Source organism: Lepisma saccharinum, chromosome 4, assembly GCF_977018435.1.
Source record: "Lepisma saccharinum chromosome 4, izLepSacc3.1, whole genome shotgun sequence".
NCBI classification, from domain to species: Eukaryota; Metazoa; Arthropoda; class Insecta; order Zygentoma; family Lepismatidae; genus Lepisma; species Lepisma saccharinum.
Window position 1 is genome coordinate 60,981,948 of NC_139232.1, and position 25,111 is coordinate 61,007,058.

At 37.8% G+C, this 25,111-nt stretch overlaps 1 protein-coding gene across 1 annotated transcript in view; it reads left to right on the plus strand.

Annotated features, from left to right (window-relative positions):
• The window catches only part of LOC145986955 (ATP-dependent translocase ABCB1-like), a 149,543-nt gene that overhangs the window by 95,791 nt on the left and 28,641 nt on the right, over positions 1-25,111 (plus strand). The window contains exons 17-22 of the mRNA XM_083121419.1: positions 8,002-8,103; positions 9,716-9,877; positions 10,793-10,996; positions 12,435-12,676; positions 13,640-13,796; positions 21,917-22,111. Of these exons, the coding sequence (XP_082977545.1) occupies positions 8,002-8,103; positions 9,716-9,877; positions 10,793-10,996; positions 12,435-12,676; positions 13,640-13,796; positions 21,917-22,111 (1,062 nt within the window). The remainder of the gene's footprint in view (positions 1-8,001; positions 8,104-9,715; positions 9,878-10,792; positions 10,997-12,434; positions 12,677-13,639; positions 13,797-21,916; positions 22,112-25,111) is intronic.

Below are 25,111 nucleotides of genomic sequence, written 5' to 3' on the forward strand. Positions count from 1 at the left end.
TCGGCACATTAGGCAAAGGAAGAATGACAGCAGAGATTGTCCATGCACAGATCAATTTCAGGCTTGCCTCACATCCTATCAAAACATGTCTCTGAATCTTCTGCTATGCATGACTCACATCTACTTCAACGAATGTCTTTTCTTGAGGAATATATATACGTATATTCTACCAGCTTTGACCCTCCAAAATAAATAACCTACTTTCAGTGGAGTGCCAAAGGAGGGCTTGGTGGGGGTCATAACCCAATACCTTTAGCCTAGTATTCCATAAACAATTATGTCAAAGGCAGGATAATGTGGCAAAGACAGGGCTTTATTCTTAAAAAGTATATGTAACCCCCATCCCCTCCCATTCGAAATTCCTGGGCATGCCACTGCCTATCTTAAGCTGCATGTACTGCTACATTTAAAAAAATGTGGGTGGAAGCTCAGTTTTGGAGCTGACAATACCAACTGGTCATTGGTACCTAATAAATCAAACCTTTTGCAATGACGCATCATTATTGTAAGTATGGGATGTTGTTTAACCTTACTTTGCAATGTCAGAAATTAGTAGGCATATGTTACCTCATATTGACCAAAACGAGTTGAATCTAAAAGTTGAGATTTTTACTGTGAGTTAGGTTCATGCAGGGCTTCCTTTGTGCCAAATTTCAGAATTTTTCAAGAGGACCCATCTGAGATATTTAACCCTGAAAACTGTCAAAATTCAATGAACGGCCATGTTTGAGCCCATGTGCATTTCTTGCCACTGATATTTTATTTACAGACACCCTCCAGGCAGATCTACACATGAAAAAAAGAATCAAACCTTAGACTAAACCCCTTCATTGAATAAATCGGTCTTAAAAATCTAATTTTTTAACTATCGTTACCACAATTTCCACCATAATTTTCATAGTTACGATGCAATTTTAAGCAAAACATACTTGAATATCTAAGAAAGTATACTTCATTAGCTACAAAGTGAATTTTGTTTCAAGTCTCTAGCTCTAATGATGTTTGAGATATTAAAGTTTCTGAAAAGTGCTAAATGAGCAAAGAAAGTCATGCGCCATGTTGGGAAAAATGGCTGCCCCAGTAGAACTAAAGACAATATTTTTTTGAACATTGGTTTACATATCTAGAGACATGTACAAGGTGGTTATAATTAAAGTGACGGTGTTCAGAGTGGTATAGCAGGGGCTGTAATGAGAGTAGCAGTCTGAAACTTCGTAGATATGCTAATGAAGCAATGTGCTCGCGAATTATGCAAAAAAAAAAAAAAAAGTTCCAATTCTCGCCACCAGGGTAAAAAATGGCGCTGTAAGCAGTCAAAACGTGGTATAGTTACAGGAAATAGGCAGGAAAGATCAAACACACGAGAACAATGATTCTGGCATGTTTATTAGGAACTATGGTTACAAGAACTGTTCAATATGGCCTCCCAATTCAGCAACATGCTGCATTCGTAACACGGCATGATCGACAGTTGCTCGCAGCATGTCTGGTGAAATCTGAGCGACATGTCGTTGTATGCTAGCTTTCAGATCAGGCAGAGACCGGACATGTCCCTGATAGACACGATCTTTTAAATATCCCCACAGCCAGAAGTCACATGGATTAAGGTCGGGGGATCTGGAAGGCCAATCATGTGGAAACTGCCTAGAGATGATGCGGTCATTAGTGAAGGTTTCTCGCAGCAAATCTTTCACGTGGCGAGCGACATGTGGTGTTGCCCCATCTTGCATGAAAATGGTGGTGTGTTCACAGTTCCGTTCTTGCAAAGCTGGAATCACGTGTTGCACAAGGAGGTCCCTATAACGTGCAGATGTCACTGTACACCTAACAGGCCCTTGAGGTGTCATCTCCTCAAAGAAAAACGGACCAAGAATGAAGGAGCTAGTGAACCCACACCAAGCAGTCACGTAAACTGAGTGCAATGGTTGTTCCTGCACAACATGTGGACGAGTGGAACCCCATATGCGACAGTTCTGAGTATTCACTGTACCGACCAGAGTAAAATGCCCCTCGTCAGTCCACAGAATATTCCCCGGCCACATGTCATCCACTTCCATGCGTGCCAAAAACCGATGGGCAAACTCACGGCATTGTGGAATATCTTGGGGTTTCAATTGGTGCACAATTTGAATCTTGTAGGGATACCAGTGTAAAATGCACCGCAATACCTTGCGAACTGTTGACCAGGGGAGTGACAATTCACGTGCCACAGCTCTAGCACTGGTTGCAGAAGTTGAGGCATGTGCTGCACGGTCAGCTACAGCTACAGCAACTTCGTCCACAACTTCCACGGGGATGGGCCGCCTTCCTCTCCCTGGTGCAACACCCAATTCACCTGTTTCCTCGAATTTCTTCATCATCTTCTTCAGCCCATTAATTGACATGGGCCCTCTTCTCAGCCCTTTCTGTTGGCGATATTTCCGCAGTGCAGCGTTACTATTGCTCCCATTCTGGTAAAACAACTTCACTAGCAGTGCACGGTCTTTCTTCGCAATAGCCATTGCTTTTTACACGGGAAAAATCAAACTTTTAATGTTCGGCGAACATTCACATCACTAAAGGAAAAAAAAAGCAACAAGCGTCACCAACAACAACCAGGGAGCTCACACAATGGTTAGGCAATGTCACCGACTTTGACGTCAGAGTTACGGAAAATTCCACGTTTTGACTGCTTACAGCGCCATTTTTTACCCTGGTGGCGAGAATTGGAACTATTTTTTTTTTTTTGCATAATTCGCGAGCACATTGCTTCATTATCATATCTACGAAGTTTCAGACTGCTACTCTCATTACAGCCCGTGCTGTACCACTCTGAACACCGTCACTTTAATTATAACCACCTGGTACAAACGTATGTACTTAAAATGAAATTTTTCTAAAATTGTCATGCAACCAATTATTTTAAAATTGGTTCATTTGGCATGGAATGACCCATGTATATACATATGATATGCAATAGAAATGTACATAGCAAATATATTTTTGTCATGCTGAAAATAACATCCCATTTCTGTTTAATAACCTTGTGTATTGGAATCGGTTAAATATCGGCATCGGTTCCAAAAATTATCGGTGAGTACATCGGTATCGGTGAATTTTCAGCTTCGTCACATCCCTAGTGCTAACAATTTAGTTTGAATTCTGACAGGTGTGTATCAAAGAAGGTAAAAGGAAACACTCACTGGACAGTAGAAAAATTAAAAATTTTCGCTAACTTCGTAGCATCATCGTTGTGAGGAGAAAGAGACGGAACCGGAAGTTGGGGCCCTGCAGAGTTGCTAGGTCTCCATCGAAGAAGCAGCGTTGCATCGAACGAAAAAAACACTGTTTCGTCACCAGGCTCGTCGTAAACTGTGAGTGTGTAGGATGAGTTGGGAGGGATGGGCATTACTGGGTGGCCTTGTTCATGCCTGGTGGAGTGGTTGCACTCATGGCCGATATATAGGCCCTCTCCCATCTTTTGCGAACAGAGGTGTTGTCTGGTTGGGGAAGGATATGGATGATCGCTACCCGGAAGCAGTCGTTGAAACTGATGTTGTGGTGGTTGGTGTGGACGGCGACAGTGAAGTCCAGGTTGTGGGTGGAGGAGCAGTGGTTATTGATGCGGAGGTTGAGGGCCGTTGATGTTTCCCCCAGGTAAAAATCACCACAGATGTTGCAGGTGAGGATGTAGATAAGGTTTGAGGCATAGCAGGTCCCTTTGGGTTGGAGGGTAAATTTGCCAGTGGCCGTGTGCACGTGGAGGGTGTGAGAAGTGATGAGGATGGGGCAGGTCTTGCACCTGGGGCGGTTGCATTTATGGACAGGGGGGTGTTGGATGTGTGGTGATGGAGTGTTGTGGACCAGGATGTTTTGGAGGTTGGGGGGGGGGGCATTTGAAAACCACTTTGGGTTTGTCGGGAAATATGTTTTTGGTTTCAGGATCACTGTGGAGAATTGGGAGAAGAGAGTGCAGTGTGTGCCTGATTTTGTTGAGGTGGGGATGATATTGGGTGATGAGTGCAGGTAGGTTGGTAGCAGCAGGTTTCTTGGTGGTAGTGGTATGTGAGGCAGCTCGCGATATTTGCTTGGTGACCAGGATGGAGGGATATCCACGGTTAACCAGGGCCTGGTGTAGGCGGAGGTTATAATTCTGGCGGGAGGTGGGTGAAGTGTTCAGGCGCTGTCCCCTGAGGGCCAGAGAGAATGGAATGGCTTTTTTGGTGTGGAACGGGTGGGAGCTGGAGAAGTATAAAAAGGTAAAAAAAGGTAAAGTGTTCCCCTGTGCATAGCACCACGCCATGAAGGCGTATAGGGGGTGTGGGGGTAACGCCCCACACTTTCTTGATCCGGTCGTGAGTGGGGGTGATGTGATCAGCATCACGCCCCTAACCGCCTTTACCCCCCAGGGTTTCCCCCAGGTACCCATGTTATTCGACACTGGGTGGGTGCCGGGCCCGCAGTATAGGTATTGCATATATATACAGGGAGGTTATTTCAGTCGTTCACCGCCAGCGTGACGGCCGTTCGGCAGACTCTTCATGCAACAGGTCCCGGCAAATTGCGTTCAGGAAGTCCGTAACAGAAACCGCTTGTTTTGTAATGTTTCCACTTTTCACAATTACAGTTACAATTACAATTGAAATAAGCACGTACCTTGTCGCAAGGATGCTGGAAAAGGTGTCTTCCCAAATACAAATATTTCTGGCACCTTATTTCTGACAGAAAATCTTAGATTAGACATCGTTACTTTATCGTCAGTTGTCAGAAAGGGAAGACAGCATCCCGGCGCATAAAGCAAACCGAAAGCGTAAAATTATATTTAAAAGTAATAATAATGATGATCACTAACCTCCTGTGTTATAAGAGATGTTGAAAATGACCTCCTTTAACAGCAATACAACACGTTTCTTAGGTTCAAGAGATCCTGTCTATCGTAATTCCCTGACCACTTTTCTGCAAGAATTCGTTTTTACGTAATTATCGTACATAAAAACTCTCTGTTCAAGACTATATTTGTTTAACGACATAACTAATGAATGAATAACAATTAACACACAATAAAGCACTAGCACTAGCAATAACACAGTATAAAAAACACGCGTAACTGATAAACGCAAACAGAAGTGAACATGAATGTACACTGACGTCTGGTAGCCGACAGTGTTGCTAACCATTTTTCGGCAATGTCCCTACAGACGTAGTCAAAATGTCCCTACAACTGACCAAATGTCCCTACGCCAAGTAAAGCGACTAAAAAAATTATCACCTCATGAGCATGCAAAACAGAAGATAAAATATACACATTTACTTACCAAATCTTTCTGCTCGGTGCTTCCACAATTAATGAAGCAGCGAATTTACATTTGCCTATCCTAACTTAACCTAACCGTACCTGGAAGCGGCCCCGGCGCCTACCCAGCGTCGAATAACATGGGTACCTGGGGGAAACCCTGGGGGGTAAAGGCGGTCAGGGGCGTGATGCTGATCACATCACCCCCACTCACGACCGGATCAAGAAAGTGTGGGGCGTTACCCTCACACCCCCTATACGCCTTCATGGCGTGGTGCTATGCACAGGGGAACACTTTACCTTTTTTGTACCTGAATGGTTCGTGGGGCTATCCGTCAATGGTTTGTTGGGCTACCCGTTTTTCGAGCCCAAATTTTAACTATGTTTGCCTAACCTAACTTAACCTAACCTTACCGAGAATGCTCAGTGGGGCTATTCCTGAATGGTTTTGCGGTAATTGTGATTACGAACCGATAAAAAATATTTTTTTCGTAGCACTTTAACATCATCGAAGACGCCATTTTAGTATCCTGCAATTTTATGATTGATGTAATGTTGCCAAATTTACCTGTAATCAAATCAGTTCTTCTACATCGTGATTGTCGCTGTCACATGTAAGCATGTTCTTTGGGCAATATACTGAAATGAATAAGTTTATTAATTAGCCCTCCTGCACACTCCACCTAACAATCTGTATAACATTAACAACTTTTTTACTGTTCTCTTCCGCTATTCTTACACAATCCATGCTCTCCAAGTATGAAATCAACAGTGTGGCAACGCTGTAGACAGCGTAACTAATTGTAATTTGTTCATATCAACAAATATGGCTACCATACTTGTATACGGAGAATCATTGCGAGAATTGAAATGCTTATTTTACAACTTCTACACGTTAATTAACATTTTTTCCCCTCACCCCAACATGTTAACTTGAGATAAATCATCACGAATAATTATTTCGTGGGAACTTTTCTAACGATGGAAGCGGCCCCGGCGCCCACCCAGCGTTGAATAACATGGGTACCTGGGGGAAACCCTGGGGGGTAAAGGCGGTCAGGGGCGTCATGCTGATCACATCACCCCCAATCACGACCGGATCAAGAAAGTGTGGGGCGTTACCCCCACACCCCCTATACGCCTTCATGGCGTGGTGCTAAGCACAGGGGAGCACTTTACCTTTTTTGAGTATAAGACGTAGCATAGAAATTACAGAAGGGTCCGGTATTGTAAATTCTTGCCTTAATGAATAATAGGGGTGTGCGGGACAGAATTTTTTGGGTCGGGACGGGATCGGGACGGTAATTTTTTTAAATCCCGACATTCGGGACTGAAAAATTTGCAATTTCCCGACCAAGTCGGAAAATTTTCGGGATGGGAAATGTTCGAAATTTCCCGAAGCACTGGAAATCTCGAATTTTACAAGTCATTTTCACTTTAAGTGATTGTTTTTGCATTTCTAGAATAAAAACTTACAATTTTCGATAAGTTCCAGAAACTTACAAGGCAGAAAACGTCGAGAATTAACGACTTTTTAAAGTAAAGGATCCCGCACACCCCTAATGAATAACATTGAGTCGTTTACTGTTGATTATGTTATTTGAAGTCATACATGCTGCTGCTGTGCAGAGATAGATGTTGGTTGGTGATGCTGTATTTCCTGCAGTCTTTAACGATTCTGGTCCCATTTTATTTCCCTTTTTTGTTTTTGTATCACTTAACATTGAAAATATTCTTTCCGTTTCCGCTTTAGAATGTGGCAATGTTAGCACTATTTTCGCGAGAGTGGAAATGTTTTCAAAAAGGAACTTGCCTTGAAAGTTTTTGGTAACCGATAACATGTTCCAAAATTCTGATGGAGATTTGTTAGTTAGTTCTTTTTTCTCCTCTTCGCTAAAGTATCCAGATAAACTAATTCATAAAATGTCATTTACCGAGATTGAAAAAAGTACCTACGTTTTCCCTCATTTGGCAAAATCTGTCCCTACGTTCCTACGCGGGCGAAATTTAGTGAAAAGTCCCTATGCTTAGGGACATGTCCCTACGGTTGGCATCACTGCCGACACGTGCAGTATGAAGCGCCCTCTCGCGGCTGACAACTCACCCAACCCCCGATAAGCTGCCGGCGCTGTCGCGACAACTGAGGATAAAGTAGCGATGACTAATCTAAGATTAGATGTCAGAAATATGGTGCCAGAAATATTTGTATTTGAGAGGACACCTTTTCCAGCATACTTGCGACAAGGTACGTGCTTATTTCAATTGTAATTGTAACTGTAATTGTGAAAAGTGGAAACATTAGAAAACAAGCGGTTTCTGTTACGGACTTCCTGAACGCAATTTGCCGGGACCTGTTGCATGAAGAGTCTGCCGAACGGCCGTCACTCTGGCGGTGAACGACTGAAATAACCTCCCTGTATAATGATGTGTCAATCAGGACTTCATATTTAGCTGAGGGCATTTACAAAGTTGATTAGTGAGATGGATTAACTGAATTGGTTGACCCCGCTATCTTGTACTTATTTCACTTTTGGTAATAGGTCTCGATATTGAGTTTCACTGTCTGCATCTCATATCATTCCATTTTTTTCTTTTTTTTTTCGTATTATTCCTTTAAAATAGAGTTTATGCCATTGTGTTGTTAATGTGAATGTGATATTTTGCCTTTCAATATTGATTATTCCTCCTCCCCATGGTTATTCTTAATATGTGCTTTTGCCGTTTCTTAGGTAGCTGCAGTCCAGTTTGGGATAAAATATATTAATGTCATGTATCATGTCCATGTGTTTCTGACTGCAGGAATTATTACTGGAATTGCAACACTACTACAGGTATTATTGCTCTTCTGCATTTATTTATTGTGAACTCTTGAATTCTAGCATCATGCTTGGAAATTCATTGTTGTAGCACTGCAAGTCTTCAACCAAGTAGCTTCCAGTTTTTGGATCCTTATTGATATCTTTGAACTATTTACAACTTCTTTGTCTCAGCCCACATTCAAGTATCTACTGTGCTCTTTCTTTACTATGTGCATGCAAATTTCAAGCCCATATTCAGCGATTGAAATGGAAATTGTTTGGGAAGAAATGCTTGTATAGTTCCCCTTTTTTTTAAGGGGGGGCACTTTTTCATTTTTCATAATTTTCGAGGGATAGGTCATTTTGTGGTAATGTTTTATGTAATTTAGATAATTACATATTAGTGGTACTTTGGAAGGCAGTGTCATTTTTTGTTATATTTTAAGATTTTATTTTTTATTGAATATTTCTGCTTGTTAATGCTTGCTCACACATAACCAAACAACATTTCCAGGGAACAAAGTAGGCTTATAGCAATATCTCCAAACCCTATTTTTCAAATTTTGTCACATGAACTTTTTTTTTTTTTTTTTTTTTTTTTTGCTGACTGTGAATTAAATCCACAGGTCATTGTTTGCTTTCAGTATGGTGCAATTGTTTCAGTGGAACTATAGAGGAGCTTCTTCATGTAAAATTCTTTACTAGCAGACAATATTATTTTAATTGAAAATCTCCACCAAGTGTTTTATCATTTATTTTATTTCAGATTTATTGTAAAACCCACTGTAATTTGTGTTTTCAAAAACAATACAGGGTAAAATTATTTTTTATAAATTGATTTTAAATTGCACAATTTTGCCAGTTTTGCCATAAAGTATGTTCTTACAAAGGATGACTAGGGGTTATTAAACTAAAATTAACTCGTAACGTGTTAAAGAACTAATAATAGGGAAGTGTTTAAAAAAATACTGGTCATTTTTTAAAAAATTTGGCAAATTTTTACTATCTTGGGGTCATAAATTCATTTTTCATTTGGCATTTTAAGCAGTTGTTAGGTTATTAAATGCCTTGCCCTATTAAAGAGAATATTTACAAAATGGGAGAACTATGCAGTCAATTATCCATTATCTCAGATTGGTAAATTTATCTACAATTTTACAGATAAATGGATGTACTAATATGCCATTTTAAACTCCTATTGATAAGTGTACCAATTATGGTTGTATCCCAAAAGAAAAAAAAATCTATGTATGTTACTTTCTACTTCTATACAAGAGAACAACACAAGAAAAACAAAAATGTATATAATGTTATACAGGGTGGGCACAAAGTTGCTTTCCCCAATAAATGAAGAAATACTTGTTCTGGGGAAAGCGACTGTGCCCACCTTGTATATTGCCTCATTTGTTTGAAATCATAAAATGACTGAATCACATATTCCATCTGCCATAAACTTTATCTACACTCTTGTTCAGATAAAGTGACATCCTCTTTCACTTTTTATGAACAAGTGCATGAAAAAAAAATATGAAGATATTTTTGACAACAGTTACTGTTGAACCCAAATTCTAATTTTCTGTAACATATTTCATATTCTATGTCATCAATTTTACTAATATTAAGATTATTAAAACTTGTATTTCAGCAATACATGTTCACTATAGCAGAAGAAAGGTTTACCAGAAGAGTTCGTAGAAACCTTTTCAAGACTCTCTTGGAACAGGATTTGGCATGGTTTGACAGGGATAAAAATTTTATCGATAAACTAAATTGCAAACTATATTATGATGCAGATAATGTTAAGATGGTAATAATATTTTATATATTTTATTTACAATGTAAAACCTGGATTTTATAAATTAGTATGCTATAAATAGTACAATGAACTTTTTATTATGTTTTCTAGTAGCATTTAATGCAATATGTTTTTTTCCCATGGCACACATTCAGTGGAATCTTGACTGTACATATTCCAGGAGACTGAGACTGAAGAACTTACGCTGACCACCACCCCAATTGGCGGCTGACCTTGACACTGTTCTCCAGAGGGCTACAACCTCAGTTGCAAAGTAGATGCTGGACAAGTAGCATCGACTTTCCTTTGACACCATTGCCAAACAGAATTCTGGTGTTGTGTGTTTTTTACCAACCATTTTTCATGAAATGCTCTTTCAACTTTGTTTCCTTTTTTTTTCATTGTTGCTCCTCACTGTGATAGGAAGTATGTGATTACAGTAAGTTTGGCAACATGCCATAACCTTTGTTAATGAAGGTAGCAGCAGTCCTTTGAAATTAATTGAAAAATCAATTAAATTTGCAATGCAGAAATACAGAACATCACCTACACAATATTAAAACTGCATTTACCACATCATGAAATCAACACTCATTTGTTTCTCCTGTGAGCAGTGTTCAGTTCCTCGAGTCATGAAAATAAATTGTGTCAGCCAAACATAACTGAACAAATCACTGATATGTTGCTTTCCAGCCACTAGTTGAAAAGGCAGTCAACAAATGCAAAATTAGGGTTCCATTTGTTTGTTTGCATGGATCTATCTATCATTATTGACAGAAGATTTTGTAAAATAGGCAGACGATGGATTTTAAAATTGTATTTTGAAGTTTAAGTAGTCGAGTATAATTTACTTTTACTCTTTTAATTGAACTTGCAATTTTATGATACGTAATTAGAATACTTCTCTTATACTGAAACCTCTTACAGATGATGTGCTCATTTCTGGCAGCAGTTATGCAAGCCTTAGCATCAGTTGCATCAGCAGTTGGCCTTTCGATGTATTATGATTGGAAATTAGGATTAGCTGCTCTTGCACTTGTACCAATTTTGTTGTTGGATGTCTATGCATATGTGAAAGTCTTAGTGTCTACTTCTCCTACTGAAGCAATTGATCTGGATAGATTTGCTATGGTAAGCCTTTTATGTTTCAGTGTTATCCCTTTTTTTCCTTTCTTTTTATGTGGACATAGACTGCAGCAAACAATAAGCAACAATGCAGCAAATCAGAGGCAGGCATTTAAAAAAATCAACAAATTAAACAACATATTGATATTTCTATTCTCAACCGATAGAGCACTTACCATTTTCGATATTCCCCCTTTAATCCAATGGAACCTCTTGAGATAGATATATTTGGACAAAGGTGAAAAAACTTCAAATGAAGGAGTAAATTCCAAGAAAATTTTATGAGATTTTTTTAATGGAACCCTGAGCTTTGATTCCATAATATGGAAAGTATAGAACCCAAAGATGCAAAGTTGGGTAACACTGTATGTACAATTATAATGAGTCACATGTTTCTCTGAAAGAGTAGCTGGTGGAGGTTAGATGGTTTAGATTTTACTTTAGAACTGTATGTATAGTCTTGATAAGCTTATTGCCATTTTTTTTTTTTTTTTTTTTTTTTTTTTGGTCATAGTTTGTAACAGTTGTAGGAAGCAGCCAGTATTGGCATTTTACCAATGCGTCTAGTACATTTATGGAATACTTGGATATTTATTTAACAATTAAGCATCCTAGCACAATTCCAACTTTCTTATTAACTCCCAAATGCATTTTTATGCATAACTATTACAGCAATACTAACAGGAATGGTGGACCAATATGATTTTTTATCAGTACTGTGTAAAGTGACAGATCAATGTGTGTGTCATGAGTGAGAAATAGCTGACCTTCGTGGCAGAGTTGTTAGCACAGTGTGCTATGATGTCAGGAGACCCAGGATCGAATCCTGGCCTGGTCATGCTCATTCTTTGTGAGTGTCCCTTCATTAATTTCATCATATTATCTATCATGCATCGTCTATGTCATGATTAGCAAAAAGTGGTAGAAAAGCGATGCTAAATAACAAATTTGAAGAAAGTTGAAAAATAGCATGAATACTATAAATTCACTCTTGTAAAACCAGAATACACAAATTAAAAGTTTTGTCATCATAAATATAATAAGAGAATTACAGAGTGGTGTCCACTATTACAGTTTATTTGTAGAAATTTCTGACTAATAAATTATGTACAGAACTCCGATGTAACTGAATGGTTTACACTCTTGCCTTTGGTGCAAGTAGTCCCAGTCTGTGAGAAAACACTGGCAATGAGCTTCGAATTACTGACCATGCATCACCCAACGAAAAGGTGTTTGCCTGGCCTTTGCCCTCAAAGGGCTGTTGCTCCACAAAACTTAGTGTGTTCTTTTCTTAAATTATCTGAAACTTTGCAGATACACTGATACAGCTGATGACAGGCCCAAGCACTTCCATTCCCTGTTAAGAAGTATGATAAAGAAAATTAGGAGTTCAAAGCAAAACAATACTATTACTTTTTTACTCTAGTTTAAAATTATCTTTCAGATTGTGGGAAATTTGACACATTTTTGTAGAAGTATGCAAAATCATGAGATGTTACTTATGGCTGAAAGCATGCACGAATCTGAGTTCAAAAATAACAGGCCCAGACTGTTAGGCAGTGACCATGCCCGAGCCTTGGTGTTTGGTGCCTTTCACTGTATTTCTATACTTGCATACTCCCTCATAATGTGGTTTGCAATTAACATTAATGTCTATCATGACTTATCCATTAGCCAAGTTGTCAGGTGGGTTTGTGTTGAAAAATTGTAGCTATGTAAGTTTACATTTACTCTTACTGTTGAAAGATTCAGTATATGATCATGGAAATTTTAATAAGGTATATTTTATGGTTGAGTTGGTATGACGTTGAATAGAATAAGTTTCCACTAATATTTGTACTTGAACACTAAAAATTTTAATAGTTTTAGGTTTTCATAAATTTTAAAATGTAAGTGTTCCATTGCAACTACACCAAATTAATCTATCAGAGGTCTGCTTCAACTATTCACAGGTTAAGAATTTTGAAACAGCTGTCATTTAAGTATGGAATTAATTTATTGGTGCAATTTAATGAAAATTGCCTTTTTTAAAAATATTTAGACTTTACAAAAGCATTGAATGGCATTTTACAAGACATTTTACTCTGGAAACATTATCATTAATTAATTTTGAAACCAATACTGTTTGATACCTATACTCCTAGTCCAAATAAAATTGGATGTTGTCCGTGACATAAAGAAAGCAAACAAAATATGAAGCTCAATTCATACATAACAGCATATTAAAAAGGAAAATAATTTTATAAAGAAATCATATTAACATGCTGTTACTGTGTTTTTTATTAAGTGTGAAAAAAATAATGTTTCCACCATGTGGTATAAGAGGCTTTTTTAATATCTCAGAATATAGAGTGATAGAGGCCAAAGTAAGAGTTAAAAGTTACTGCAGAGTTTAACAACTAGATGAGTTCCAGAGAAGAGTTATATGTACATTTGGGCAATGCTAACTCTCAAAAGCTTTGAATGTTTTCCAGTACTCATTAGTCATTAACCTAAGAGAGCCTCTTTCTCTTATATTGTTTAGTCTTTGTTGTCCTTAGTTTTCATTATATTCTTGATAGTGTCCAGATTTGTTAAGACTTCTAGTGAAAAATGTTTTTTGTTGGTTTTGTAGTATTATGTTAGAGTTATGTTGTTTTTTTTCCATAGAGTAACAGAAGCAATTATTATAGCAACAATTGCAATTGCATATGCATGCATATATTCTCCAAATTATACAAAAGGTAAACAGTCATTGACTCGGTTGTTGCAACTGACATACAGAAGAACTTCTATGTTTGGTGGACTGCCTTGGAATCAGGAATTGGTAAAGTTTATAAAAATAGCAGCTAAGAGTTTTGGAAAAGATTACTGAATATGTCTCTAAGTTAGGGTTAGCACACGTCCTCTTTTTCCTAGACATTTCCTCTTTTTAGATACTAAAAATGGTGTCCATGCAGATTTTCTTCCCAGAATAAAAATGTCCAAGTTTTCTACAAATCCTTAACAAAATGTTCAAATATTAAAAATAAGCATAGCAAGTTACAACATGCTTGTTAGAACTCACGTTTTCAGATGCAAATGTGATCATTGATACTGAAACACGATCAATAGCGACCAATACTAGGTACCTACAAAAGCCATCTCATATACGAACTTGTTTCAACATTAATTTGAAGGTGGTATCATGTAGTATCCAGTTGATGTAGCCTGCTTTGTCATTGTGTTGTTATAGTTACGTTAGAAAATACAGATGCCTAAACAAAAATGTAGTCCTGCACCGTGGCCGTGCAGTCTAAGGTGGAAGCTTTAGGCTCCGGCTACGGGATGCGTGCAGGTTCGAGTCTCCAGGGAAAAGCATAACAATTTTTCTCCTGAGATTTTGGCCTGTTCGTGGAACCGATGGCCACACAGCATTGTGAAGAAACTGGGGAGCAATGAATGAATGAATTAATGAATGAGTAGTGAAACCCAGTCAGGAAATCTGCAACAACTGGTGGTTCATCATGCTGACCACATGTCATCTCATAACTGGTTGGATGATCGTCCACTTCTGGTGGGTGTGAGGCTAGCAGTCAGTAGGTAGACAGGAACTGGCCATCATTGGCTGTTATGCCATGGGTTGTTGTTGTTGTTGTTGTTTTGTTGTTGTTGTTGTTATTATTATTTAAACTAAAATGTAAGGTTACTGATGAACTGAAAAACAAGTACATTAGTTCTTTGAAATTTTTTAAAAATATATTAGATCTTGTCTTTCTCACTTTGTAAAATATGGTAACTACAAAATAATATAACACAGTTATTTTAGTGGTTTTTATGTTTAATGGTTTCATAATAATTATTATAAATAAAAACCACAAAAATAACTGTGTTATATTATTTTGTATCTACAAAAAGTGGTTATGCAAACCTTTAAGAAGAACGTAAATATGGTAACTTTGTTCTAAGTTATGAAAGGCATATATTTTAATGCAATTGCAGATTTTACTAAGTGTAAATTTTTGTCTGTTAACAAGCCCCAAACTTCAAAAGATCATGCTTCATTTTATTACTCATTCAGTATATTATTTCGTCTTTTTGTTTCTGGGAACATTTTTTAACTACTTTGTAGGGATGAGGCAGATTAATCAGTACTCTATCAGTTTGTATGTATGAAATTGTCAATATTTTTACAGATCTCAAATCATACATGTGCTGTCAACTCACCATCACGGTATATATTTATGAAACCCTCTGCAATTAAAAATCAAAATACAAAAATTTCAAAATTTTGTCAGGTTTTTTTTTTTTTTTTTTCCCAAAAAGTGAAGAACCACAGGACATGAGTTTTGCTGTGAAAATAGAATATGGAAGTTGGACTAACTATTTGCAAAGCTATTTCTGCACTAACTTCTAAAGTTATGTAGAATATTCTTTGTAAAAAATAACAAAAAATCCATTTTGTCCTTTTTTAACAAATCATTTTCTCAAAAACACCCATTTCAAAATTTCTGAAAATTGTAAAATATAGTCTTTAGTTACCGTACTTGGAGGAGGTGCAATCAGACCTTGCAATATTTTTGTGTGTAACCGGGCAGAATTTTTTAAAAAAATATCCTGCATGTTCCATATTTTTTTTACTGTAAAATATGTTACACTGGCAACACTGTTCTTACTGCTGCTTACCAGAAAATCTGTAAAGCATCAAATATATTATTGGTAACATTTTGTGCGTGCATGCACACACTCACGCATGTGCACGAGTGTGTAGTGGTGAGAAACCACTTAAAATAGGGTCATTCAATTCCATTTCGACCAACCTCTGACGTATCATATTTTTTTAAAAAATATTAATAATTTAATAACTTATTTCTATATCCTTCAAGTGTTCAAATCGACATTTCAGACTTGCGTTTAGATCTGTCGGCCACTTTTAATTTGTTGCATGACGTGTTTTACCATTTTCAGATGTATATGAAAATTGCTATAATTTCTGTTGTATAATCCCATATGTAATGATCCAAAATTCATTTTCTTCAGAAATAAATGCTATTTCATTTTGTTGATTACTATTTTTGCTCTGAGACTAGTAGTTTCCATTGTATACTATAATAAATGCAATAAATAATTCTGAAAATTGTTAAATATATGAGGTGCTTGGGTCCTCCTTTTTTCGATAAACTCCCAAAATATTGAAGGTTTTGAAAATCAAAATCTTGACACTCTGTGACCCCATATGGAGGACAAAGTAAAAATCTTAAATTTGCACCACTTCAGTCTCAATATGACATTGTATGTATATTACATGTGTAACTATGTTTTATATATTTACTCATGTATAATGCACACTTTTTCCCCAAATTTTTGCCCCAAAAAAGTGTGGTGCGTATTATGCACGGAATAATTGTTTTAATGTTTACGGAACCCTATCATGTTATATATTGTTGTAAAGCTTGAATTCTTCAGTTTCTGAATATGGCAACAGGGTTGCATTCAAGATGGCGACACTTATTTGCAATGCGGTTGAAATAAGCTCATTACAAAGTGAAGGAACGTTCTGATTTTTGTGGTACTTTGTATGAAAAAAATATATAAGGAAAATAATTAAAATGTATTACTGGCCAAATAATATGACATATATGGAGTGTGTAAATGCCTTAATGGAAGAAATCTTGTGCTGCTAACTGCTAGTTTGAGTGTCTTGAATGTGCCTCCTATAAATGTTTCGTTAGTCGTAGAAAAAGTATATATTTTGAAGTTTTTTTGGAAAAGTAAAGAGGAAATGAGCAAAACCACTTATAAAAGTTTGTGCCACAATTTTTCACTTTGTAATGTAATGTTCTCTTGGTCCACATAGCAACAGCTTTACAACCTACAACTAAGAAAGCCATTTCTTGAACCTGGATTGTACTGTGCATTATATACAAGATATAAATTGATTGTCACTTTTCCCTATCAAAAACCAGTGTGGGCATTATACACGCGTAAATACGGTGTATATATACAGGGTGTTTCTAAAGGTCGTTTACAATGCTTGGGAGGTGATTCCTCACACGAAAACAAGCAAAAAGTCTAAGTTCCATTTTTACGACTGAGGCTTCGTTTCCGAGATAGGAGCCTCGCAAAAGGTGACAAAGTGAACGTCACACCTGACTTGGACGAATACTATAACAGATAGAGAGGCGGTTCCAAGGGAATCATAAAGGAATCGTATGTGCTCAGTCCGGAAATCACTATGAAAAGTTCACTGCACGCATGCGCAATGGAGTCCTCAAAGGAATTGGGGATTTCCAGCAAGAACAATGCATGGAAAGGGTATGTAACGCAGCAAGAAGGACCGTGACAATGAGAAATGCGTTAAAGACAACACATCCCGACCTCAAACATCAAAACATGAGCACCGAACACAAAATCCGAAAAGTTGAGCACGGTTGCATACCCCAGTTACACGCGAGGAATGAACGAATCATGTCATGTGGCATACGAGAGACACGTTACTCCACCAGGAGGAGGGAAAGAAAAACACAATATCAGGTGATTGCGACAACGTGTATTTTTACACGCGACAACTACGTAATATCCCCCCCCCCCCCGACACACACACACAACAAACAACAAATGCTACAATATCTTACGCACAGACAGTCCGTGTCACTGTACACCAACTGAAGATGTCACTTTCACCACACAAAGGGGGTGGGGAGCAATACCAAGAGTGTTCTCACTGAGATTTGCCGAGGGCAATAATCACAGACGGTTTTCAAAATGTCTGCCATTCACTTCTACGCAGAGATGACAGCGACATTTCAAGGATTGTCGAGTACGAGCAAACAAGCCAGATGTATCTGCTACCGTCGCGGCGGCGACGTTGATGACAACGAGGTCCTCAGCTGATGTGACAGGTGTGTCGTATACGAGGGTTTTCATTTCTCCCCAGAAGAAAAAATCGAGAGGGTTGAGATCTGGCGACCTCGGTGGCCAAGGCACAGGCTCATCCCTACCAATGAACCTATTGCGAAACACGTCATGCAGGAAATGTCGTACATTACAATCGATATGAGCTGGTGCACCATCGTGTTGGTACCACATTTCTTGCCGCAGTGCCAAAGGTATGGTCTCCAACAGTTCAGGGAGAACGTCACTAAGAAATGCATGATACGTGCGACCATTCAGGCGAACAGGGAGAATGTATGGTCCAATTAAATGATCATGTACTATCCCGCACAACACATTCACTGAAAACCTGTGCTGGTGATGGGCCACAAAAAGTGCATTCCTTCCTCTGACAACACTCGCCAAACATTCACATGAGACGTGTTTCGTGCCCGAGCGAGCACGCGCGTACTAGTTCCAGGATGTTCTGCGACCGCTGTTAACACATCTTCTGCAAACTGATGTGTGCGTACACTTCGGGGTCTTCCAACTTCTTGCCGCGGTGGTAACACTGACCCTGTTTCACGCAGTCGATTGTCCACTACCTGAAAGAAGGTGTGAGACGGTAAAGGTCTATGTGGAAAGCGTTCTCCATAGAGACGCCTTGCCTCGCGGCTATTACCATGTGCCTCCCCATACATGAGATGCATGTCTGCTAGCTGCTGGGTCGTATACGCAGCCATCTGTGTAATAGGGAGCTAGAACTGCAAAGTATTGTTTTTGTTTAACACTGGCACACTGCACAAATTGGCCGTATCACCGTACGAACACCACAGACCAATTGTTGCGATACTTGACTTGTCCACTCCACCACGTCAACTTCTTTCAATACAACATACTAGTACTCTTCAATGCGTATGACAACCTAGAGCGAACTGCTGATCATATCCCTGCACCTGCAACACGACTGGAACGACTGCCGGAGAGAACCAACCCTTCGAGCTCCTCTCGCGGGAACAGCAGTCATGAAGGTCAAACGTAGACTACGAGAGCCAGACTTGCCTGTGCAGCGCTTCCAAAACTGGTCTCTTTTACATCACAATGATCGCGTGCGAACACTTTTGGTATTGCTCCCCACCCCCTTTGTGTGGTGAAAATGACATCTTCAGTTGGTGTACAGTGACACGCACTGTCTGTGCATAAGACATTGTAGCATTTGTTGTTTGTTGTGTGTGTGTGTCGGGGGGGGGGGGGGATATTACGTAGTTGTCGCGTGTAAAAATACACGTTGTCGCAATCACCTGATAATGTGTTTTTCTTTCCCTCCTCCTGGTGGAGTAATGTGTCTCTCGTATGCCACATGACATGATTCGTTCATTCCTCGCTGTAACTGGGGTATGCAACCGTGCTCAACTTTTCGGATTTTGTGTTCGGTGCTCATGTTTTGATGTTTGAGGTCGGGATGTGTTGTCTTTAACGCATTTCTCATTGTCACAGTCCTTCTTGCTGCGTTACATACCCTTTCCATGTATTGTTCTTGCTGGAAATCCCCAATTCCTTTGAGGACTCCATTGCGCATGCGTGCAGTGAACTTTTCATAGTGACTTCCGGACTGAGCACATACGATTCCTTTATGATTCCCTTGGAACCGCCTCTCTATCTGTGATAGTATTCGTCCCAGTTAGGTGTGACGATCACTTTGTCACCTTTTGCGAGGCTCCTATCTCGGAAACGAAGCCTCAGTCGTAAAAATGGAACTTAGACTTTTTGCTTGTTTTCGTGTGAGGAATCACCTCCCAAGCGCTGTAAACGACCTTTAGAAACACCCTGTATATACACACATCTTGAACCACCAGAATAGCTTTAAAACGCTTGGAGTGAAAATGTTCAAAGCATTAGATGTATCTTGGATATTCATGACGAATAGCAATAAACACAATGAAAGATGAATTTTGGATCATTACATATGGAATTATGCAACAGAAGAAATAAGAATTTTCATAAATGTCTGAAAGCATAAAATTACCACATGCAACAAATTAAAAATGGCCGACAGATCTAGACGCAAGCCTGAAATGTCGATTTGAACACTTGAAGGATATAGAAATAAGTTATTAAATTATTTATTAATTAAAAAAAAAAATGAGTCTATAGGGGTTGGTCGAAATGGAATTGAATGACCCTATTTTAAGTGGTTTCTCACCATTGCACACTCATGCCTGCGGGCGTGACAAAATGTTACCAATAATATATTTGATGCTTTACAGGTTTCCTGATAAGCAGCATTTAGAAACAGTGTTGCCAGTGTAACATATTTTACAGCAAAAATAAAAAAAATATAGAACATGGAGGACATTTTTTCAAAAATTCTGCCCAGTTACACACAAAAATATTGCTAGGTCTGATTGCACCTCCTGTGAGTACAGTAACCAAAGACTATAATTTACAATTTTCAGAAATTTTGAGATGGGTGTTTTTGAGAAATTGCTTTCTAAAAAAAGGTCAAAATGGATTTTTTCCGCCCCATATTTTACAAAGAATATTCTACATAACGTTAGAAAGTAGTTAGTCCAGGTCCCATATTCTATTTTCCCAGCAAAACTCTCATGTCCTTTGTTCTTCACTTTTTCAAAAGAAAAATTTGAACTTCGAAAAAAATTTCAAATTTTCGTATTTTGTTTCTTAATTTAGAGTTGAAGAGGATTTCATAAATATGTTCCTTACTAAGGTTTTGGAAGTACTTTGTTCAAGCTTTCAATTAAAGGAAACCTTAAGTCTCTACCATTTTTTGTTTTTGATTTATAGTGGTTTGAAAATTGCATTACTTTCCTTGCCTACATTTTTTTATCAAATAGTGTCTTTCTTCGTGAGCTTGTAACACTGTAACAAATCAACAGAAAAGAAAAGAAAGAAAAAAAAATTTTGAACATGTATCATGTGGTCCTTAAACATATATTTTTTTCAACTGATTTTGAAATTCGAAGGTGACACATTTATTACTTACCTGTATGATTTGAGATGAAATGGCCCAGGTCTGATATATCTGTACATTGCCTGTAATTTAGAACAAAATTCTGCCATTTTGTTATCCACAAATTCCATTGCAGTCACCTGATTATATTTAATAATTAAGGAGGTTAATTAATAGATCAATCTTGTTCCTCAAGGAATTTTTACAACTTTTTATTTGATCGGTAGAATATTGGCAAAATTTTCATCAGTCCATTTCTACTATTTGCTGTACATGTGTGTTAATTTTATGCAGGTGTAAAGTGTGTTTCGAAAAAAAAATAACATTTTCTCATTGTGTTTTACCTATCATAATTAACTTATATAGGCGTGAGCATACTGATAGAGGAATTCGTAGTTTTTTTTTATTTCTTTCTTTTTAGCCTGTAGTTCATTGTCATAACACAAGGTCACAAAATGGTTGCATCTCAGGTTGACAAAGAACAGTATGTAATGACAGTGCGTCACAACTTTTGGGTGAAGAGATTCCAGAACACCAGATGCATTTGCAAAGAAAATAGCAATGCAAAGTTATCTATGTTAGCAGACCATGTAGAATGGATTCAAGAATCATTTCAGTTCTTAGAAATCAATACATAGAGCCAGTGCCAAGCTTGGTATTCCACAACCCATAGCATGGAGGGTGTTGAGGAAATGTCTTCATTTAAGCCATAATGTTTTATTTACAAAATCTGGTCAGTATGGACTCTGTTCTTTCAAATTGCATGACACGGAAAGCTTTCTCAATCTCAGATGCAGTCATTTTGCAACCACTGGTTTCCTGGGGTTGTAATAATTAACTTTATGACTTGTTCTATCGGTACCCATAACTCATATTTACATAAGATAATTAAGATTGGTGAAACAACAAAAGTCTCAGTTTCTTTTTGAATGGTGCTGTACTGAATATATTGTAACTTCTACTGTAATAGCGAAGTTTACATTTGAATATTATATTGCTTATTTCAATGAGTTTGGAACAGACTTGTGTAAAAAAAGAAAATGAAGGTTTATAGCCTATGATCACATAGCCCTTTTTGTGTGAAGTAATATTCAGTTTCACGTACATACTGTTGTTTCTTCAAGGTATACTTTGGACAGTTTGAGCTTTCTAATGTGAACTTCAGTTATAAGAGTGCAGAGGAGAGGAATGTCTTCTCAAACTTGAATCTCAGCATTAGAAGCAGGCATAAAGTTGGAATTGTTGGACCTCAAGGTTCTGGAAAATCTACCCTTCTCTATTTGCTCATAAGATTTTATGATCCAGACGAAGGCTATGTGGTGAGTACTTACTATTCCATAATTTAGATTTTGTTTCTGTATTTTCTTGTGATAATTTTTATCCTTGAAAAAAAAAAGTTAATATTCCGCATGAATCAAAGATTGTAGATTTGTAACATCTTTCTTAAGTCATTATCAAATGACTGATAGTCTCATTATCTGCTCTATAACTATTATTTGTTTTTGAAGAGTCAGTTACCAAATAACTTGCTTTGAACAGCAATCTCAAATAACAAGATATCAGATGTTGGACTTATGCCCGATAGCAACAGTAGTAATTTGACACCATCAAAAGAATGAGAATGTATTGATTAAATACGAGGGGATATCTAAAAGAAATTGAGTAAATTTTTTACAGCCAAACTGAAATGTATTCACAAAAACTGAAATATACATTTTGAAGGTTGAACATTACTCTACTTTTCCACATAACATACATTCACATTTATCCTACCGTGATATCAATTTTTCGATGTCCATGCAGTAGAAATCGTTCAGCTTGATGCATAACCAATGACGTATGGCTGTCACAACTTCTGTGTCGCAGCTGAAGTGTTTGCCAGCAAGGTGTTCCTTCAGTGGGCCGAACAGGTGAAAGTCTGATGGGAGCAGGTCTGGACTGTATGCTTGAGAATTTCCCAATGCCAGGAATTGACTTTTTGCATCACTGATGCAGCCATATGGGGACTACCATTGTCATGGAGAATGATGACCTCCAGAGATTTTGTTGGACGTTTACGGCACAGAGCTGCTTGTAGACGATCCAGTGTGGCACAATATGCAGCAGCATTTACAGTTGCTCCTTTTACCCCAAAAACAGCAAGAATGATACTCTGGCTGTCCCAGAAAACGGTAAGCAAAACCTTTCCTGCAGACGGGATTGAATTTTTTGGGTGGGGCCGAGTGTGTGTGTGTTTCCATACCATGCTCTGTCGCTTTTGTTCAGTAGTGTAATGAAAACCCACGATTTGTCCCCGGTAACAATGCGGTCTAGGAATGCGTTTCCAGCCTTATGGTACCGGAGCAAATGCTTAAGACTATATCCCATACAGTCATCCATAGGTTGTGGTGTGAGCTGTCTGGGGACCCATCTCGCTGACACTTTGCGATACCCAAGTTCTACATGGATGATGGTGTATGCACTGCCATATGAAATGCCCACTGCATCTGCTGTTGTTTGATTTGTCGACTGCCGGTCCTCCTGAATCAATGCCTCCACAGCGTCAACATTGCTCTGTGTGTGGGATGTGCGAGGCCATCCAGAAAAGGTTCATCGAAGACATTTACATGCCCTGCGTTGAACTTTGCACATCAGTTACATTTGTGAATGTTATGCATGTGTCACCATACACTGCACACAACTCACGATAGATTTCAGGTGGTTTGTGTCCATTTGACTACAGAAACCGAATCACACTCCGCAGCTCAACTGTGTCGAACGTATCAAGCGTAGCTGTCATTTTGAAACAAGTGCCTCTCAGCATGCACGAGGTACACACACCTGCCGTCTCGTGGAAAAGTGGCGACATACATGTACTTCCAAATGTATATTTCAGCTTTCGTGAATACATTTCCGTTTGGCTGTAAAGAATTTACTCAATTACTTTTTGATATCCCCTCGTAATATACTAGTCATAATTTAAAGTAGATTTATAATTCATCAAATAAACTGAATACATATATACACAACTTTATGAATAACCAATGATATATGATCATGAAATTTTTGGCCTTCCTGATGGTGCAGTGGTAGCGTCATCAACTTGTAATCAAGAGGTCCCAGGTTTGATACCTGCTGGAGAGACAAGTGGTTCGGACCCCACTTTAAACTGTAGGTCCAGTCCCGATTAATATTACTGTACATAAAGTGGACTTAAAACAACAAATCAATCAATCAATAATCATGAAATTCAAATTAATTCATCAAATATCCTCGCATACATTTTTGGATTAAATTACATGTACATAGGCATGCATCAATAAGATACAATATGTGACATTTATGAGTTCATTCAGTTTAGTACATGTTATTATACGTTTCACTTATATTCCATTTGTCTTCTGAATTGAGAAAGAATAATCGAGTGTAATCTATTCCAATCACAAGAAGCATGAATCCATTACATTAAAAATATTCATGAAGAAGTATGAAATTTCTTCTAGGATTTTTAAGTTTCTTTCACAAAAGTTCACCAAAATGATTTATATCACTCGAAGTTCCTATTTTATAGATAATTTGACCATTTCCGCTTACTAGGATAGGTGGCCGTGATCAACAAATTGAAAGTTGATCAATATTTTCATGCATTACAGTGCACATCATATTCCAAAAGCACTATTAGTAGTAATAGCAGCTTTTTTACTACTATTTAGCACACTATGTGGCTTTCAACAAGTTAGATGAGTATTTTTCAGCCATCATGCAAGACACGTCTTGGCCATCTTTTCTTACCTCCTATTTTCAGCGTTTCCAAATGCATAACTTTGCTACTGTTGTCACAGAATATATACCTTGAAATTTTTTGCTTGTACAAAATATTATTTTTTACAATATTATGTTATAATTTTTACTGTGAAGCATATTTTACACAATAAATTGATATTTTATCATTTAAACTTATGTTTTTATTTAAATTACAACATGAAATGTTTGATAAATATTTTTACCCTCAGCGGGAAAAAAGTTTTTCCCATATGTTGTAGATTTATTCACATGAATAAAGTTTGTACTATATAGAACAACTTATTTTATGTGTAGGATATGATATGACTCTTTCTAAGTAAAATAATAAATTTATGACCAATTTCTACTTAAGACGGGGTTAGTTTAGTTATATTTGCTTTCAAATTAGCTTACGCATGTGTACAAACCCAAATTATCTTGCAAAATTTGCCAAATCTCATATTATCGATGTTTTTATGCTTAATGCATTGCAATCGTAAGTACTTACTCTGTATAACTATCATAAGTGAATGACAACTTAAGGTTCCTTTTACAAC